The 21143-nt window shown below is 40.8% G+C and overlaps 1 protein-coding gene across 3 annotated transcripts in view; it reads right to left on the reverse strand.

Moving 5' to 3' along the window:
* The window catches only part of CELF2 (CUGBP Elav-like family member 2), a 236303-nt gene extending 215512 nt beyond the window's left edge, over window positions 1-20791 (reverse strand). For all 3 annotated transcript variants that reach the window (XM_062491711.1, XM_062491709.1, XM_062491710.1), the window contains exon 1: window positions 20718-20791. In XM_062491711.1, the coding sequence (XP_062347695.1) occupies window positions 20718-20791 (74 nt within the window). The remainder of the gene's footprint in view (window positions 1-20717) is intronic.
* Between the last annotated feature and the right edge of the window lie 352 nt (window positions 20792-21143).

Below are 21143 nucleotides of genomic sequence, written 5' to 3' on the forward strand. Positions count from 1 at the left end.
GAAATGGCATTCAGATGTAATGTTCATAAAATTATGTTTCAATTTAAACCACAGTTTGGGAATAGAGAAATACAAAGATTTCTTTTAACCCTTTGCATTCTAGCTTTGAAAATAGCCAAGCTGATAGAACTTTGAGCCCAAAAGCCCAAAAACCTGCTCTCTCATGAAGTTTGCTACATGAAGTTTCAAAGGAGGGACATAATTTCCTGAGTGTGTAACTAAGATGCAAAGGTAAGGAAGAAAAGCTATTAAAAACATCCCTTTTAAGTAGGGGGTTTGAATGGTACTCTTAAAATTGCATTTATGATGAACCATAATATTTTAAGGGTGTGCCACTACTACATGAACACAGTCCCAACTCTTTGGTATTGATTACATAATAAAGATATGTGACAGCTTCTTGCAAACATTTGCATTCATTATTTTCCACTATTATTCAGGTCAAGTATCGTTATCACTAAAGCTGTAAAATAAACCTTATTTATTTTGGTTCATCTGTTTGCTCCCTAGAGAGAAAACAGCACACACAATTAGAAATTTTAAAAAAACGTATGTTGCTTGCATTTTCTATGCGTATTTAAAGAACTTTCCAAGAACACAACAGTTGGAAAATGGGAGAAACTGCATTTCCTTTGAATCATTCATGTAGTTCTACGCCTTGAATGTAAAGAATTTCTTCTTTAGGCATTCTTACTGATATAATAGACCACCTGTCATACTGAAACAGCATCACAGTAGCTTCCACTAGTCCAGTGATGTCAGAAACACAGGAATACAACAATAATCCTCAGCTTGCCCATTTACTTTGATTTCAGAAAGCTGAGTACACATGATGGTAGTGGAAAACACCTGAAGTGAGTACTGTCATGCTGGAAAATGCCTACCCTGTTGTGTATATCCTTCTTACCACTCTGGTTTTCATGCGCTTGCCTGGTTACTCACGTTACAGCTGCTGTAGTAACACCTGCTCTAAAGTTGTACCCAGGGTTTTGTCTTTCTCTGTGAACTTTTAGGGCTAAAGAACTCTTGAGCAGCTGAACTGCAGAAGGACTTCTTTGAAAACATCTTAGTGATGTCCTTGCAGATATTCTGGGACTCAGAAGCCATGAAGTGCCTTCTGAAGATGGGATTGGGTCTCCCACATAGTTTCTGAGCTCCAGAAAGCACAACCTTTATCTAGGTGCAGTCACATACGGTTGTAACTGTCTGTACCACTTTGCAAGAAAAAAATACACAAGAATGCTTTCATTACCCATGCAGCATATTGCATGCTTATATGAATGATGCCTTTACATACGCAACACAAAAACAGAAGGCACAAAGAGGTTTAGAAATACTGTAGTACTTCATAACACAGCATCAACCACAATGTGGTTTATGAACAGACCTGTCTCCAGCTCCTCAAAAAAAAAAAAAAAACCCACTCTGTGGGGTTCCATCTTAGTGGCATCCAAAACTCAACTGAAAGACTTCTATTCCTTCTGAATCCAAGACCCACATAAAACATAATCTAGAAACAGACAGGGAAGAAAACTCAAACTGAAAAGACATTCCCTCCCCCAGCATCTGCCAGTTTATTTATCTGCCTCTGCTTGAGCTCCTTGGCAAAATACAAGGCATATAATTCTGACAAAAATCATACCAAAATCCAAGTCCATTGAGATGGCAAAGGACCAAGAGGCTGGGAACCAGGCATCTCCTGGCCTTTGACAGTGCCATCCAGTGAGTCTGGATCCTGTCATTCGGGTGTGCTTTACATATAATTGTTCACATTCCAACAACTTTTTTTTTTGCTTGTTGTTTAGACTGTATGCTTGCTAAGACAGGGACTTATGGGTCTTTGTAGTATGCTTGGATAGGGTGAAGAGGAAAAAAAAGCCCATAGGCATCCTATGGGCATCAAAATGCAAAATATTAAGTTTCAAATAATCCAGTCTACCTTCACCAAGTAAAGACAAACATCAGAAGATTAGGACAAGTAGCTGGCATAAGTGCTGTGTTTTGGATTTAGGATGACAATAATGTTGATAACTCACTGCTGTTCTGGTTGTAGCTAAACAGAGTTTGCACCAACTTACAAAGACTTTTCAGTTTCTCACACCTCCCCCCTGGGGTTGGGAGGCACAGGGAGATGGGAGGGGACACAGCAGTGACAGCCTACCCCAAATGGCCAAAAGGATATTCCGCACTGTATGGCGTCGTGCTCGGCGTATAAACTGGGGGCAAAGCTGGTTGGAGGCTGCTGTTCAGAAACTGGCTGGGCTTCAGTCAGGTGGTGCTGAGAAACTGCATTGTGCATCACTTGTTTTCTATATTCTTTTATTACTGTGATTCTTTTTGCCCTGTTAAACTATCTCAACCTATGAGTTTTATTTCCAGCTCCCCATTCTCTCCCCCATTCCAATGGGGGCAGAAGGAGAATAAGCAAGTGGGTGAAACCACATTCTCTCTAAGTTGTTCCTTCTTAGATTTGCCACATGACTGGTATTATTAAGCTTGGAGAGAGAGAGGAGAGAAGCTAGCACACCCCAGAAGTAAGAGATACACAGGAACAGTCGCAATGCACATGCTATTGGATGGATTACCATTAGGTCTCATATATAGTCAACTCAAAAGGAATACGTCTTCCACAAATGTAAACATTCTCTTCCAGGGTTGTACTTGTTTAACATCCACTGCTGAATATTAGTTGTTCCCCAAGTATTGCAATGACACAGTGCAGCTAAGCAAACACCATTACTGCACAAGAGGGTCAGTTTTAATACAGGCAGATGAGTTAAACTAGACATAAGCAGGTTATGAAATAATGAGAGAGCTGCCAAGAATCAAAGAAGAGATTGAATTTAACCATTATTAAAATGACAAAACTTGGGATCACCAACTGTAAACAATTTTCATCACCTAATTAAACAGCCCATTAGTGTTTTCAAAAGAGAGGGCTGGCGTTGGCCACTTAGAAAAACTGTTGACTTTGCAATGGTTTGTGCTCTGAGTTAATGGAGTTGATTTCAAACAAGCACTTCCCCTGTGCAATTCATTACAACTGCATCAAATCCTCTGTGTAATGTTGTTCACACTGGAATCCAACCTGAGCCCGCAGTGCCCAGCACTGGGGCTGCATCTGACTATGCAGCACCAACCACCCCAGGGATGCACAGAGCACAGGAGGAGGTGAGAGCACTGCACATCACCTCAATAACTCTGCTGGATTAAGATCACTTAGTGTGCAAAATAATAATAATATATATATACATACATATTTATATATATTTATAAGGAGCTGGGTTTAGGGGCAGGGAAGAAACAAGGGAAGAAACACTACACATCTAATTTTTATTTCATTCTTACACTGAGTTAAACAAGATGAAATGACCAAGCAGAATCTAAAGTGTGTATTATGAAGTTACACTGCCAATAAAAAATTAAAATCCCTAGAGGAAAGATAATTTCTATAAAAATTTTGAAATATGTTGAGTCCCCACTGACAAGGAATTTTGCAGTTGTGAAGAATTCTCCTGTCCAAAGTTTCTCAGAAGTCTCTAGCCACCCACTGGCAATCACAGAATGGTTTTGGTGTGAAAGGACCTTAAAGATCATCAAGTCCAGCCTCACTGCCACGGGCCAGGGACACTTTCTACTGGACCAGGTTGATCAGAGCTCCATCCAATCTGGGCTTGAAAATTTCCAGAGATGGGACATCCACAGCTTCTTTGGGCAGTTTGTTACAGTGCCTCAACACCCTCTCAGTAAAGAATTTCTTTCCAACATCTAATCTAAACCTGCACTCTCTCAGTTTAAAGACATTACACCCCTTGCTAGAAGCCCTCCCAAAAGCCTCCCCTTCTCCAGATTGAACAACTTTCTCAACTTTTTTTCTAGTTGAAGGGCTTAACCCTGAGACTAGAAGACTCCCTGAGTATGTGTGCAATCCCAGTCACCTGCTGAAGTGATTTGCCAAATGCTCCAGTGTGATCTGTGGCAGAAGACCCAAACACTGCAATTCTCTTTGGTGCCACTACCCATGCCAGGAAAGATGAGCAGAGCAAGATCTGCCTGTAGCATGAACAAGTTATTGCAAAATGTTCTCTGGCTATCTGTAGAGAACAAAAAGTTAAAGAGGACGAAGATTTGTTGAACCGTTTCAAATTATTGCGAGTCATTGTTTAGAACAAGCTTTTTCCTGTCTTTATCTCTCTTAAATAGAAATGTATCTGAAAATATATTTGTTTATGCAAATTGGACATCCCTCTCCTATTTGAATTAGCACCATAAGTACATTCTGTATCAGTGCAGACATACTCAATGTATTTAATGTCAACACTACTAGAAATGATGGAGATTGGAAATACTGCTCTGCTTGTTGGCCATGGAATAAATTTGCCAAACAGAATCACTGTAGCTCTAGAGTTTAAATTAATGCAAGCAACACTGTTATCAGTTGTCTTTAGCCTGCCACTCTTAGCTTCTAACAGAAACATTTAGGAATAGGAAGCATTACATCTGGCTACAGCTGCATATTACATGGTCCATTGAGACTTAGATGCTGATGGCTGAACTGAATAACAAACAGCTGGGTATAAATGCAAAGATCAGGGAATCATAAGAAAATGCTGTATGCTATCTTTGAAGCCTCAAACACAATGATACTGTATTAGTGCTATTAGCATTGCAGAATGGAATAGCCTGAGGATCAATATTCAGCTCCTCAGCGTGGGGAAACACAAACTTTAAGGCAGGTAGTTGCAGACTCCTTTCTGACTGAATATTTCTATTCAAACAGTGCATTTTATTAAAAGGTTCGTTGTGAAAATAACAACAATCCTGTCTGCAGTGCCAGGCAAAAGTCAGCCTTCCTCAGGGGTTACGGGACATAATTCCTATCCATCCTTAGGAAAGTCCTAAGAATCTTTTAAAATTAGTAAACATATTTTCACTGCCATTGGAAATTTACGATACAAATACCTGAAATGGGACAAGCTTGATTCAATGCAGGCACAAGCCAATTTACTGACAATTATGTTCCACTCCCCCATATGTCTAAGAATTGCTAAGAAGGAAAACCAAGCAGCAGAGTTTTGGTGTAGCCACAGTGATGGGTCTTCCCAACTGTGCTTCAGGTGTCCCCAGAAGCTCAAACTGCTGTGCAACTCTGCAGCTTCCACTGGAAGAGGATTTTATTTTTGAGATAAAGAACAAATGAGTGTTATTCTATTAAATTTACTATACAGACTGCATGTTGTCAGGAGTGACACTTGACGTGACTGTCTGGCCTAAAAAGCAATAGTACAGAAATCATCAAAAGACCTCTCGAAGGCAACTGAAGAACAAAGACAAAAAATCTTGAGTGTGGCAGAAGAGAAGACCTAAAAATTGTCACTAATTGGCATAAGGGAAGAAAAAATAGCTCGTAGGCCCTTTTATAAATAGACTGCTTGTTCAGTAAGTGAATATGAGTAGTCTGGACTTGTAAAACCTAGAAACCTGTTTTCCTGCCTAATGGGACATCCTACAGCTCAAAGGACATTTTGTTAACTCTTGTCCAAGTCTACCAGAATTGGCAGGGAGGGGAATACCTGGGGAAGGGGATAAGCACCCAAGATGAGTGAATATAAGTGTATAATAGGAAAAAATGAAGAGCACCTCTCCTTGTAGCTCCTCTCATAGAACACACGTCTCCCTGTACTGAAGATCTTTAGTCAAGGTTGCCATCTCAGGAACAGGGCCACTCACATTTCTTAAGCAATTCAAATATCAAAGAGGCCTCCCCAAAGGCTTCTTGAAAGTCCAAAGATACATAGTTTTGATTCTTCAGACAAGACTGAACAGGCTTGAAACTGCATTTTGGATTCCAATAGAGAAAAAATATTCAGGAGGATGGTGGACATGATTTGTTGAGCAAATGGAATGGTGGGTGGTGTTGCAAGCAGAGAAAGAAAACACATTTCCAGCCTACCAGAGTTAAGACGGCAGACTTACGATAAAGAAGAAAGAGAAAAAAATGGTCATTTTAAGGGAAATTGATAGTTATAGAAACACATCATAGTTCTTGGGCCTCAGGAGATGACAGAAAAGGTATGAGGTGACGTGGTGTAGAAGAACACAGAAGAAGCAGGCAGAAACACAGAACTTGCATCTTGACAGAAATGCATCATAAAAATAAAGTGGGTGATTTTCACTAACTGGAATACCAGCCCCCTTTGATCTGTCCATCAATCTTGATATTATTATGTCAGAAGAAATTCCCACCACGATGGCAAAGTGGGTTTAACTTCAGCAAAGAAAGTTGCTTCAGCTTCTCTACTGGAAACAGCCTCTGCCAATGTTGAAGACAGCTCTGAGAATTCAGGAGCATTAAAGAGGCTAATGTACTTGAGCTTTGTTCTAATTACTTTTCTTAATAAGTTTTGCTGGACCACTAAGAATAGATGCTGTCCTGGGAACTCCAGCACTCAATCACCACAGTGTTCCTGGGCATAACTTGCAGCAATCAGGGATCAGAACTTGGAGGCAGAATTACCAACTTGGGCAGCAACTGCATAAAGTATGTGGCCCTAGCTGCCCTTATTGTTGCCTGGCTGCAACATGATGTTGCCCAGTGCCCTTTCCACAGAAACTTAGATGGCCATAAACAGATACCTAGTAAGACTTACACTATTTCATCTAAATTATTTTTACAATTGATTTTAACAATAACTGTGAGCCTAGGAAGGGTAACCAAATTATTGCGTCCTTTAGAATAATAGAAAACAACCAGCATGAAAGGAAATAAGTAAATACACATTATTTTTAGTCCAGACTATTTGTGCTCCTAACAATAAATTCCTACATTCCTGCATCTATTCTCACAGATTTACAGGCATTCACGACCATCACTTATTTATCTCTTTATTAGCATTTATGCGATCATTCAACACTTCTATGCACACTCCTCAATGCAGTAAATAATATAACCAATAACAGCATGTGCCTTTCTATTCAAAGGCATTTATCTCCCTGGTACCAGAGAGAAACTTCACTTTCAGAGAACATTCAAATGCCCTACTTATTGGAGGGAAAACCCTACTGAGAACTGAAGTTCGTAAGAGGAAAAGGAAGGCCTGGGTGTTATGAATACAGGTGACTGATGCACCGTGATCTCATTAATTTCTACTCTAAAAAGCATACTACAGGAAATCAGGATTAGCTGTTAGGTGGAAAGTTTTATTTTTTTTACACTGAAAATCAAAGATATGTAATCACCTTTCTACTTCTGGTTCTTCAGCTACTGAAGTAAAGATGGTAGCACTGATGTAAGGAAGAGATGTTTTACTGAGATGTGAAGTTTGAACAGCAGCACTAAAACTCTTCAGTGTCCAGGAGAACATAATGAAAACAGCATTTTCAGTATTGTTTTCCTCCTGAAAAACATGGCTGCTCCACAGGATGGTGTGGTAGGATGTTTCAACACATATGTTATGATCTGTCCAATAAATCTTTTAATGTTGCCACCAGTTGTGAATTAAATCTCAAACTCATGAAAATATTGTAAATAAGCAAACAGCGTAATTACTCCAACTTTATTTATACTGATCTGAATTACAAATTTTAGTTTGACTAGTTTCAATGGCATGCTAGTAGAAATAACAGCACTAGCTTGATTATCAAAAGGCCTTAATTTTCAGTGAAAATGTTCTACTGCAGGCTAACAGTGCTGGTTTCCTGTATCTGAAAGCTATGGTACTGGGCCTTATAGTTTGATTTTTATAAGCCTTATAATGAGGGTGGAGAGGATATACATTCCATTCTTCAGCTGCATTTTTGTTCCACAAAGACTGCAATTTTCAGTCTCTTGAAAATGTAATTATAGATAATGTTTGCATCAGTGGCAAGAACACAATGAACACATGGGGCATGAAAACTCCACTCAAATCACATCCTCTTAGGTTATGAAGCTTGTCTTCTGCCAAGAGTGGAGGCATTTCAACAAGCTAATGTTCAGTATGAAAAGGATTGTGGTTTATACTAACCCCTACATACATTCTGCTTTTACTTTTCCCATTATTCTACTCTTTGCACGGGGAACCTAAATAAACCAGAACAAAGATTAATTGAAGGTACTTTGAAAATTTGAGGTCTAAAAAAAATTTGAAATACAGTCGCTAAAAATGTAGACGGGTACACTCCAGTAGACCTTCTTCAAACGGTCATGCCTTTTGCAGTTGCAAAAGTAAATCTAGAACAGAACAAAAAGATAGCAAGTGAGAAGGTATCAAGGTTGCATGAGGGGAAGCCACTTTAAGACAAACCAGCCAGCTTCAGTTTAGAAATGGGACTGAATGCTACTTCAAGGCTAACATGATCATGAATTTCAGAAAGAGAAATCAAGCATTCAATTTATTCAGAAGACCCAGAAGAGTAAATTATTTTGGGGTAAAATGAAATATATGTATCTGATATTAAAAAAAAATAATCTGCATCAGATTTCTGCTTCATGTAAGTTAATTATATTGCAAGGAAAAGTTATTTGTGCTTCTCTATTCAACATCTACCTCAGTAGTAAACCAGAATCAGTCTGAGACACAAGTGATCTTGATGCTACTGTTGTGCTACTTTCAACATATCCATCCCCTGGAGTGCCTTGAGCTCCTTGAATAAGAAAATAAATCTGCTTTCTAAACAAGGTTTTACATGCAGAAAGAAGAACCTACACAGTGTCCTCAAGACCCAGAGGTGTGAGGACAGGCAGACGCAGAGCTTGATGCCACAGAATATTCCAAGCAGCACAAGGAATAAGAACAGAGGGCATTCAGCCAGCAGAGAACCTCCTCTCTCTAAAGCCCACAATTTAACTGCAAGTGTTTTGAGGCCATTAAACTTACCATTGTAATAGAGCAAGATGAGTTTTTAAAAATAATTTAAAAAACAAAAATAGGAGGATAAATTAACAGCTTTAAAGCCCTGAAGGCAAATCAGGACAACCCCACAAGGCATTATTATCAGCCATAACTTTCTCTCCCTTTCCATAACTTTCTCTCCATTTCATAGAGCACTGTGATTCTTTGCGCTAGGAGCCGGCGCTTGCACTAATTGTGAGTCCTAGCATGCAGCTACCAAAATACTTGTCTTCCAGCAACCCCAGGGAGAAGCACACAGTTGTGTTTCATAAGCAAAGAGGAGAATCAGACTTAAGCTCTTGTCACACTGAATATGTCCAATCAACATAAATTCTTTGTCTTTATTTGTTCGCAGTGCGTTTGGATCACAGATACAGAGCGCTGTGAAATCAAAGGGAGCCTGCCCATCGACTCAACGAGCTTTGGATTCAGTCCTTAATTTATTTATAACAACCAGTCTTTCTGGAACCTGAATATTTGAGCTGATTCTAAACTACTCGTTTTCATCGAGTTTAACCACCAGCTTCGTTGCATAAGAAGTCAAGTCTTAGAGAAAAGGTTGCATTCTACTGAGGCCGCTGTGTCTTCCTGCAGCATCACCTGCCTTGGTGCTGTATGTATTTACTGTGAAGGGGAATGCTGTTAATGATTAAAGTCTCACCTAAATAAGAAACTGCTCACACATACGGTCTGTCAAAGCTCTAATTTGGGTGGATTGCTTAAAATTTAAGTCCTACTGAGCCTAACCAGGTCGTTTTTCAGTGCTCAATATTCCTGGCTGAAACTCCCCAGCTTGTCACACGGAATTAGCAGATGCCCTTGAGAAAGGCACGTTATGTAGATCCACAGTGATTTGCATTGGGTAAGTAGGGCAACTTGTGGTTGTGGGAAAAAAGAAAACAACATGATAGTATCGTATTTGGCTCACAACAAGACTGTTTAAGAAACAGAGCTGAGAGAACCTACTAAAACATCCACTACAAAAGTGCAAGAAAAACAGCTATACTTTGTCAAGCAACATATCCCCAGAAGACCTAGAAAATCACTGTCAGGGCTGCTAATTCCAGTCTGCTGGGTCAACAAACACAGACCAGAAAGGCTGGTCATGCTTTCAGGGACTTTCAAAATTTTAATCTTAAAATTTTAATCTTAAAAATCTCAAAATTTTAATATTACTATCCACTATCTTGATAGTAAGACTATAAAATCATTAAGGACTTCACATCTAAATTCAAGCTGGTTCTCTCCAAGTTCATTAAGTTTCTCATACTTATCAAAGAAGGAAGAAAACAAAGTAAATATTTTGCAGGTATTTGTAAGAGCTTCATCCACCAGAGAAGCAGGGAAGGAATCACATCCTTTCAATATCCTTTTTTGTGGATATTGAAAGGGTGGTGATAAGGGAGAGCAAAGTAGGGTGGTTTCTTAACTGACAAGGTAGAAAAGGGCAGGGAAGGCTTCTTGCTTAAAACATGGATGGATCAGAGCAGGCTGAAGGCTCCAGCATTTTAAACAAACAAAAGCAGGGCAAATTGCATATTTCAGGGACAGAGAAAAATATGGCATGAAGTGGTAAGAGACTGGAAAAAAGAGTTTCAGCTATGTTGATGGATTTTTGAAGTGCTACATGCTAAACTTCTTCACTGATAAAAAAAAAAAATCCAGGTACATCTATGAGGGTTTTCATTATCTACAGCACATTATAGAATTGAATAAAAAGGCTTTGTTTGCTGTTCTTGGCAATGTGATTATTTGGTGTTAAATATCTACACCTTTTTTTTTTTTGCCCAAAGAGTTTTGGGAAAGAAGAGGGAAGTTGATTTATTTTTAAGTTTCCAGAAAGCCTTCCAGGTTCACGTCCAGAAATCATCAACAGCAATTTTGCATTTTCTGAGATTTGGGGCTTTGCTGAGCTTAAAAGTAAAAATCTTCATTCCTGTTGACACAAATGATGCTCCGCTTTTTAAATATAACATTAATTTTAAATTATTATTTTCTCTGCTAAGTAATCCTGGATTTGCATCTTATATGAAAGCCTTGCCTAAATACATACCTTTTCCTGCTCCACAATATTTATTTTACCCAGAGGCCTGGCATATCTTAACTCCAAATTCACTCTGTATATGTGGCTCCAAATCAAACAGGAAAATCAGAGGCCCAAGTGGCTAAAGTCAGCAGCAATCCTCTCCACTTCTTTTCCCACTTGAGAAGAAATGCAGAGCCAAGGGGTGCTCAGAGACCTTCAAATCCTCTGAAGGCCAGCAAAGTAAAGAAGTCTAAGCATCCCCTGATGAGGAGGTGAGGATAGACAGAGCAAAGAGGCACAGAATCAGCCAAATAGTCTCCAGCTCCTGCAGAGATTCCAGGTAGCAATGGGCATCTGAGCAAGCTGAAAATTGCTCCTTTCTGAATTCCAGAGTGTATCTCTTGCTACAACTGGCCTGCTGTTCATCAACACAGACAAACAGGCAGCTGCAGGACCTCTTCCCAAATCCGATAAACTGCGCGTGCGGGGGAAGAAGTGACCTGAAGGAGCCTGTAATAATACTTTGAAAACACAGACCTCAGCCAATGTTCTTGAAGACTCTTTGGGCCACATTAAGCCTTGTAAGCAATATTTCTGGCTGAAAAACAGGTCTCATTCCTCTGTGAATGTTGGTTTCAAAGGAAGGGTTTGCATAGGACATTGAGAGTTGCTGCTGTCTTACTTTCCAATGACAATAAGAACTCTTTGTCAACATCTATATGGCTGCATTGAAACAGTCATGGCAGGAAGAAAAAAGGCTCAAAACCACCCAGAATCTGACCCTAAGTCATTATGTTGTACCATACCTACAAAAGCATATAAAAAGCTTCTTCCTATTCCAGTGAAATACCCTAGGAACAGCAAAGACATAGGAATGGTAAGAAGATACTGAAACTCCAAGCTTTTGCTATTCTACACAGCCTTGTCTTGAAGATAAATAAATGTAGTCTACCAAGTGAGATACTAGGCTGCACTTAGGGGATAATGAAATCAGGCAAACCCAATTGTTTTAAAAATCTGTAATATAGTGCTGGACTTTCTTCAACTATATCCAAGCACAGTTATGAAGCTGCTGCATTTACTCTCTTCTCCACAGCCAACAAACCAACTTAAAAAGGGGAAGTTACACTCTATCTTCTGTGGCCAAACAATAGAGATATCTGTGAAAGCTGAGAGCCCTCAGGCATTGAGATACATCCTTCTCTCTGGCAAAGGGAAAAAGATTTGACAAGAGAAGTAGAATCCCCCTGCCCCAACCTGAGATGTGTGAACATGCCTCAAAAAAATACCTGCCTAACTCAAACTGACTTATTTCCCAGTTCATCATCAAGACAGGCAGTCTGCCAGCAAGGTAGAACAGTATCTGAAAAGTTATTTGCCTCTTGTTTCCATGATGGAGTTCACTCTGAGGCAAGCAATGAGAAAAAGGCTGCAAAAACCATGTACACGACTTCAATTCATCGTTCAGAGCTGGACAGCCTGGCATGGGATGCAAAGCCCAGCATTATGCATTCCTCATTCAAGCCAAGCTCCTGGAAACCCATCGGAAGTTTGGCTTGAACACGGACTACAGGCTATGGATGGTAATAAAACATCAGATAATAGTGCTTTACGTGTCCAGAGAGGTTCTTTTTTTCTAAGAATTGCTTCACTTGTCATTGATTTTTCCACATCCTGCAAAATTAAATGCTAATTTTATTCCTTCCTCTTCCCCCTGGTCCCCTCCCACTCAATACTGATCTCCAGGAGGAGCTGGCAACACTGAACCTGCCAGAAAGAGCCAGTGCTCACCTGGCAATCCTAAAAATTCAATGCTTCAAGGAAGAAGTTGAATGACATGGGTCAGATTAGGACAAGGGGAATGACTTTTGAATTTTTTTCCTGGAGAGATCATCTAGCTGATCGGTGGTTATTCCTTAATTCAGCATTTCTGATTTTGTGGTCAAATCTCTGAACAAAGACTAAACACATACCTGAAGTAATAGTCACCGGGATTTCCTGAACTCTTTTTTTTTTGCGTCTCTTGTCTTTTTCTTGTTTGTTTGCTTGGTTTTTGTTTTGGACAGCAGGGGTTTAATGTAGTTTGGATAATGCCATTAGAACATGAGAAACTGGTTTCTAAGCAGTAAATTCTTAGAAGACAAAATTAAACTGAATTAAGAAAAAAAATTGAAAGTTCATTTACTGACTAATGAAATTATCAGTTTCTCTATATGTTAACAGAGAGACATTTCAGATAAAATGAAGGAGTATTTTTATTTCCCTAGAAGACACAACAAGGGGATCAAGTTTACTAAAACTCATGGTGAAATCAAGACAAACCACAGCCATGTGACTTGGAATTTCTAGAGCATCTTGTATGAGAACCAGGAATAGAACAGGATTGTCTTTAAGCAATAGCCAATGGGTATGGAGTGTGTTTGACAACATTTCAAACTCCTAATGCTTGTTCTACATTCCATCTGTGTTGAAATATATAAAAAAAATAAAAGCATTTATTGATAAAGGGCAGGACCAGATGTCTCTCTCAGTAGCAATGAATTGCAGGCGAAAGCTGGCAGAGCCAAACAATTGAATGAGCCAGGGGGAAAAAAAAAAAAAAAAAAAAAAAAAAGAGAACAGAATAGATGACTTGATTTTGTAGATTTTCAAATGCAGTTATGCTCTTCCAAAAGCTAATAATTTTCAACTACTGGGCCTGTTTCAGGCAAATGAAGTGCACTTATCTCACACTAGGCCAGAAACCATCATTGGACCAAAAGCTGCTGGAGTCAACAACACAAGTGGTAGGTCAAGCAAGCTGTGGATGTTTGGAGTTTTTTTGCATCTCTGAGCAATTCAGTAGTGCAAAGCTTTTGAGGAGCAAGAAATGGGAAGAGCACTGACATATTAAGCAAGAAGACATTGTCACGCCTTTGGATTAAAAGAATGATGGATTTTCATTATTTTTCAGGGTTATGCAAAAGGTATCTCTTGTCAGCTGTGACTTGCCATCAGGCTGGAGCTGCTTCAAAGCACACAGGAAGCAGGAACAGAGTACAAGGGAAAGCACAGTATAGCCTGGGACTGAAAGGGTGGTAGTGCTCCTGTCATGGAGATACCCAGCTACACACACCAGCTAAAGGGTGATTGTGTTCAGATATTCCTCTCAAAATCCACCATGTTGTCTAAGAGCAAGTACACTAAAGTGGAAAGACACCAAAAAAGTTGTAAATTAATGCTGCAATGAATTACTACCTATGACTGCAAGGACAGTGTTCGGCTTTTCTGACATTTTCTTTGTCACATTAACCCACATGAAAAAAAACCCAATAACAAGAATAATAATAATTATAAAAAAATATAAATCAGCAGATCACTAACACCATTTTTCTGAAAAAGCAATAGCTACATCTCTGGAATAACTATAATTACTCTAAAACCCCAGGGTAAGAGCAACACAACAATTTAAGAAATGAACAGGGATGTGAAAATCATAAAGCAAAATTCTCAGGTTGCTGTTGTTTCCTTGGTAAACCTGAAGTGGCTCACTATGCATAGACTGAGGGGAAATCAAGGACATAAATTCCCTGCATGCTCCTCTGCAGGGGATGAGTCCATCCCTGATGCAGTGGGGAGCAGGGGGAGCTGGGCACAGCTGGGCATGGTGTCTCCTTCCAGGGTAGCCTGGACACAGCTCTCTGCTTCCATACTGAGCAAAAGTGGGCAGGAGCACATCCCTTCCAGCCTAAACACAGGCTGGAGCACTCACAGGCGTGGACTTAGTCTCTCCGTGGTACTAAGCCCTAAATCCTGCCCTCAGCTGTTATAATATGATGCCCCAATAGTAAGTTATGGGTAAACTCACAAAATATGGCCCAGGAGGCCAGTGCAGGATCTTCCTCACAGCTCTTACACCAATGTTGGTTTTGAAGCATCGTTTTTCAACTTGACTTTAAGTATTGCCACCCTTTGGCAGGCAAGGGAGAAGCTGTCCCAGGGCAGAGAACACACTCAAGATACTCAGCCTTCTTCAGCTGAGTCGTAAGAGGCAAAAGAACGCAGCTGTTCTCATCCATATAAACTATTTTTTTATATTTGTGTAAATGGAAAGGAAAAAAAAAATCACCAAACAGGCACTATTGGTACAGTAGGCAACTCCTTTGTGAATTGGCTCATTTAGGCATTCATTTAAATACAGTAATTAAGATTTAACACAAAACAGAAGCTGCTTTCAGATGTCATTTTGAAGGCCAGATGATATCCTCTTTATTAATATTATAATTTTAAACTATTGTCAGCTGAATTTTCACAAATCAAGCTGTGAGCAAAGAGAATACACTACTGAAGTGTGTCCTATTTATGTAACCCAGTCTCAATGAAAATGAGAGATTGATTCTAAATCTATGATACAGAGGATGGAGAGCTGCACCACTAATTCTCAGGGTGCCTTATCTGGACTTTAGGAGGGAATTTATACCTTCAGCATCTGCCATTCACCTTTTTTATTTAACACCATATGGAAGAACACAACAGCAATTAAGGCAACATATTTCTGAAAACCTTTATGAGAAAGCCAGCAGCTTACTGCAAATGAAAAATGAAATCCTGAAGGGAACACAAGCACTTCTCCTCTTTTCCACAGCCACGGAGAACACAGGAACGCGTTGGAAAGCAATTAAAGTATGATGATTCTAAGGGGGAATAATTATTTCACAATTACTTGAGAACATTACATTTATTGCTCCAATTAGTTTTTATTTTCCAAACAGGCATTCTTGTTCTTGCATTTTTCTTGTACCTATGAAAGTTTTTCTTGTTCTCCCACTTTTTTGCTAAGGAAGGCTCAGCCTTGCCTTCTACATATTTTCCCTGTTTTGTGACTTCAGCCTCTGGTTAAACTAAGCCCTGCCACCAGTTTGTTTTAATCAAAGGAAATCATGTCAGAAGATGCAGCATACTTTGCAACTACATGAACACACAAGAAATAATCCCCTATAGGAAACACAGTGTGTGGAAACAAAGGAAAAAAAGAAAACCAAAACGTTGCCTCTCCACTTTAGAAGGAAAGAAGTTTTTATTTGCTTAAACTATAAAACAGTGATTTCTCTGTAGAATGTTGTCTTGCCTATTCCAGGTGCTTTTAAAAATGAAAATATCTTGTACACCTTTCCCCTGTATTGGTTTGATAAAATGTTCTTATAGTAATCCATGAATTAATCATGAAATTTGAATAGTCCAAATGCTCCTAAGATATCAAACATCCTAAAATGCCAATGAAATATTTAGAGTTATCAAAGTTGTTAGAGCAATCATAACTGATGATTAATTTGGATGATGAATACGTGTGGGGGAGGCTTAAAACTTGTGAGATCGTATCATAGGAAGTGAAAGATATATTTAAATATTGATGTGCTGACAGTTACCGTAGGTTAACTTCTGAATGAGATTCTAGAAAAGATGATCGTGAGAAGGACACCATGAAATTGCAATTACTTAATAGACATCCAAAGAGTTATTTTCCTTTCAGAAGCTCCTTGGCAACAGTCAAATTTTTTCTTTTTTTACTTTGCTTTTCCTCAGTAGGGGCCCAAGAAATCTGTCACACAAGTTACTTAAGTAAAAGTCATAATACTTAAAATAAAGCTATTACTGAATCAAAGTTAGAATAAAATGCCAGTACAAAGACGAGTCTGTGGTATTAAAAACACCCAACTGTCTATTTTCAGTTAGGAAATAATGGTTTGATATTCCAGGTATTAAAAAGACTAGAGAGTAGGAAAATTATATTTGACTGGATGTTGAGTTTCCCTGCAGTTAAGTTTAAAGCCATAAATTTTTTATCTCAAATTTTTTGCTTACAAAAATAAATAAATAAAGGTCCTATACTGCAGGTTTACTGCGGAAAATGAAATTCTGGATTTTAATGTGCGAGCATGTCCTGTGAATGATGATATTTCTTATTTACTAAAGAGCAAGTACAAACAAAAAGTATCAAAAATTGATCTTCACTGGCTTTTCAATCAGCATATTGCAAGTATATCTGATTTTGACTCATTTTTGATTACAAGAGAAACAAATTCAAAGGCTAAATGCTTCTTTCACATTATTGCCCTGTAACCCATGCAGTTGCACGCACACTGTTGAAGCATAATGTATTTTATTGGCATTATATCCAGCTACCAAAAACTAAAGCAAAATTTGAATTTGTTTCAGTAGTAACAAACACTGATACTCATTTACACGAAAGGTAATCCCAGGCACCGAAATGTGGAACATGGAATGGAAAAATCTTCTGCCGTAATGCAGAAATCAACATGGGGGGGTTTACAACGATGAGTATTTAATCCTCAAAGCAACCACTTCACAATCATCCAGTTGGCATGTACATGTAAGCCAGTGAAATCAGCAAATTACATTGAACTCAGATTTTATAACCTCACTTAGTAACCATTAACCCTCTCCTACCCTGTCCAAATACACACACATATTTCATCTGTATGTTTCACCTACATGTATCTATGTATTTTCCTCAGAACTGTCTCTTCCCCGCAGTGCACAACAGCAAACAACTCCCGGCCCTTCCCAGAGCACTCACCAAGCAGGGCTCTTTGCAGGCATTTACCATGGTTAGAGCATCCAGCTTGCCATCTGTCCTCAAGAGCAGAAGTTCATGCATCTTTATGCTTCATATCCTAGAGTATCTATTTTTCAGTGCCATGTCATTAATTAATTTTTACTAGTGAATTGACATTCAGTCAGTAACCAGGTACACTGATGCCATGCATACAGTTTAATTATATACAGTCATGTTCGATGTAACTTATATTCTATTTTATTTCTGTTTAGCTATATAGTAACAGCAGTGAAATTTGAAAGCAAGCAACATTTAAGAGCCACTGACATTCTAACAGCGGTAAAAGCATTTTAACTTTGCAATTATCAGGCTGGCAGTTAACTTTCACACTAGGTATGCACTGAAAGGTATTCCTTGAAAAATCCCCTTTTTCTCTCTCGAAGAAATAATGGATGATTCTGAGAGAAAATCCCGTAACAAATAATTTTTAAATCTGCAAAGAAGAAGTGCAAGTGATATTGTATGCTACCGATTTCCCAAAACATCTGATATGCCACCGGCATATTGAAAAAGAAAAGGAAAATCTAGTTTTGCCAATTTGCGCTGTGAAAGAGAAGTGCTATACATATATTTTGCTAATTGCCTTGCTCTAAAATAGGAAATTCCTTTCTGCTAAAGACTGAACTGAGCTACATGGAATGGCTGGAGCAGATGGCGAGGTTAAAAGTTTTGTGCAGCGTGGTAACTCAGAGCGTGCTCTCGGATGCTCTGCGCCACCCCGTTACCGCTGCTGGCGGCTCGCCGCTCGCCTGGGGGGCCAGCTAAAGGGGAAGGTGCTCCTGTGCCCCTGACCCCTGATGCGTAATCAAACTGCATCCTCGTCAGCACTGATTAGTCCAGAGAGCTGGGGACTTGCAAATAAATACATGTCACCACTTGGCTAAGAAGGACAAGATAAAGATGGTCTTAAACAGCGAGTGCTGGAGTATTAGAAAGGCAACGTAGCAAAGCTCTCACACACAGCATTTAGTTTCAAGACTATTTTTGTTAGGAATAGAAGCTCCCTGAGTTCATGGCAATTTGGCCTCAATATTAATTTGCATGCATGACACATGATCCCTTGAAATCATACCATCTCCACAATTACTTAGATCAGCAGCAAAGCAAGGTTTGGCTAATACAAGAAAGCACATCACATCATCACTACTGATGATACTGGACACAAAGTTTTTTTCCCCCTCAAGAGATTACTTAGTCACCCCTCCCCCCCAAAAATGCATAAAGAGCCAGCACCAACCCTACTAGGATGTGTGCATTTAACAGCTCCATTATCAAACTTCTGTATTTCAAGACCCACTTAGGAGCTGACATTTCTCTAGACTAATTTTTGTATCTTTGGACACACATTAAGCTCTGCACCTAATGAACACTGACTGTGTTTCAAGCTGTGTTAAAATATATTATAGATGCTTCACCGAGAAAAGGGAGTATGAAGAGAGTAATGCAGAAGAAAGAGTTTGACGTGGTACTCCCCCACCTCGAGGGGCAAATTGGAGATACAGTTATATAAGCTTAAGTGACAACAGAGCATCATCAGCCACAGTTAATAGTGCCTTTGAGCTTGGAGATGTTTGTTAGCAGGATCTCTTCTGACTGCCTCGAAGGACAGCAGGTAGAAAGTCTAATCAAAGCTGAGATGATGAAAATAAGGAGCAGTTTGGCTGTGGCAGGTCCCTACAGAGGGCTGCAGAGCAAGAGATACCAATGTTCAGCTGCTACTTTGTACCCTAATGGGCAAACCTCGGCGGTTTTTCCGCAAAACGGGAGAAAATGACAGCACGTTTACCAAAACTGACTAAAACCTAGGCTTTTACAATGGGAAGAGCAAAACACAGCACAGAACTCTTTCGAATTTAAGATCAAAAATTTAAGACAAGAGGCAGTATTTACACACTTCGCTGTCCTTCAAGGACTGTAAAAATAGTGTAAGTCATCTGCACCAAGTAGCTTCCCCCCGACTCTTGCCCCTCTCCCACATACTCACTAAACCTCAGCTGTCTCAACAACTGGCCACCACTAAATGTCTCCATGCAGAACACTGCTAATGCAGGAGAAGACATCCCACCTCAGAGAAAGTTTGGTTGCCAGTAAAAAAGGCAATAAAAGTCTGAATAGCCTTAGATAGGGGCACAGTATGCAACCTGATCTGTCCAAATTGCAGGTAACACTCTCTGCTGCGCACACGGGTTTATTTACACTTGTAACTTAAGCGCTGCCTCAACCACAACTTCAGTGCAGAGTCAGTGCCAAAGCCTCCCGCTTCATTCTAATCTAAGTCAAACCACGTTTGTCATTATGATGAAAGAATAAAAAGCAACAAAACAAACGGTATTTTGGATACTGTAAAATAATGCAGCACAGTCCTCACAATCCATATCTTTCAGCAGATGTCTATTTCATCATTTCTAGCTTTTACTTTTTCATACAAAGCTTAGGTTACCTGAAAATACCTGTCAATTGGCAATGCCCAAGAGGATGATAATAGAAACTTTCAGACCGAGATTAACAGAGCAGAGACGGGCTAGGGGGATAACTTCTCCTTCTGAAATTCCAGCATTCAGCGCCTTCCAACACAACTCATCCCCACTTCAACTGCACGTAAAACAACCATCCTCACCCTAATTAACACTCGCCATACCAGGCAGCTGTCAGGGACAGTATTGGGGGGGGGGGGGGGGGGGGGAAGCCAATACCTTGCGTTCTGCCTAGTACTCCCGGTGGATGCTTAGTATGTCATCTGAATTTGAAAACTGATGAAAATTTGCAGGGGCAATTTTATTCTGCCGGGAAGGGGTGAGAAAACACGGGTGGGTCCGGGCTGGGTGCAGGGGACAGGTGTCTGTGGAGGGCCCCGCTGGGCACGGAGGGGAGAGCGCTCAGCTACGCGCGACCGATGCGCGTTTCTCCACGTTGCATCATCATCATCATCACCAGCGGCAGCCGATAACCCCCGCGCCCGCCGGCAGCGACCTGCGGGACGCTGAACACCCCGGGAGGGGCACGGCACGGAGACCACCAAGTGACTTGGGAAGGAGGGAGCGACCGGGGGTACGAACCCCCCTTCCCCTCCCGCGGGAGGGCGGGCGGTGCGGGAAGGAGCCGGCCGGAGCCCCGCGGCGGGGGCTCGGTGCCGGGCGGTACCCGGAGCCGGGGCGGGCGGGGGTGGGGGGGGGAACCCGGCGGCAGCCCCGCCGCCACTTACATTCTGTCAGAGACCAGCAAGCGGCCGTCGACCATCATCTCCGGAAGGAAATCCAGCTTGAACGAAGAAGTCATGCTGGGCTCCGGGGGCGCCGCGGCGGTCGGCGGGAGGATGCGGCGGGGCGCGGCGGATCCCACAACTGCGCCGGGCGGCGGAGCGGCAGGCACAGGTGCGGAGGCCTCCCCGCGGCAGCCGCCAGCCCCGGCAGTTGTCACATTTCTCTCCCCCTCTCGGTTTTTTCCGCCAATCCCCTCCGAAATCGACTGCTGAGGCAACTGTCGGTGGAGCGCCAGGTGCTGAGCGGGGAGGCGGAGCCATCTCCCCGCTGCGGCTCCCCGTTAACCCCTGCGCCCCCGCCGCCCCGGGAGAGGCCTATTGCCGCCGCCGGGCCGGGGGCTGCCCGCCCGGGGCTCCTCCTCTCCGCCC

The sequence above is a fragment of the Cinclus cinclus genome, chromosome 4, assembly GCF_963662255.1.
Source record: "Cinclus cinclus chromosome 4, bCinCin1.1, whole genome shotgun sequence".
NCBI lineage: Eukaryota > Metazoa > Chordata > Aves > Passeriformes > Cinclidae > Cinclus > Cinclus cinclus.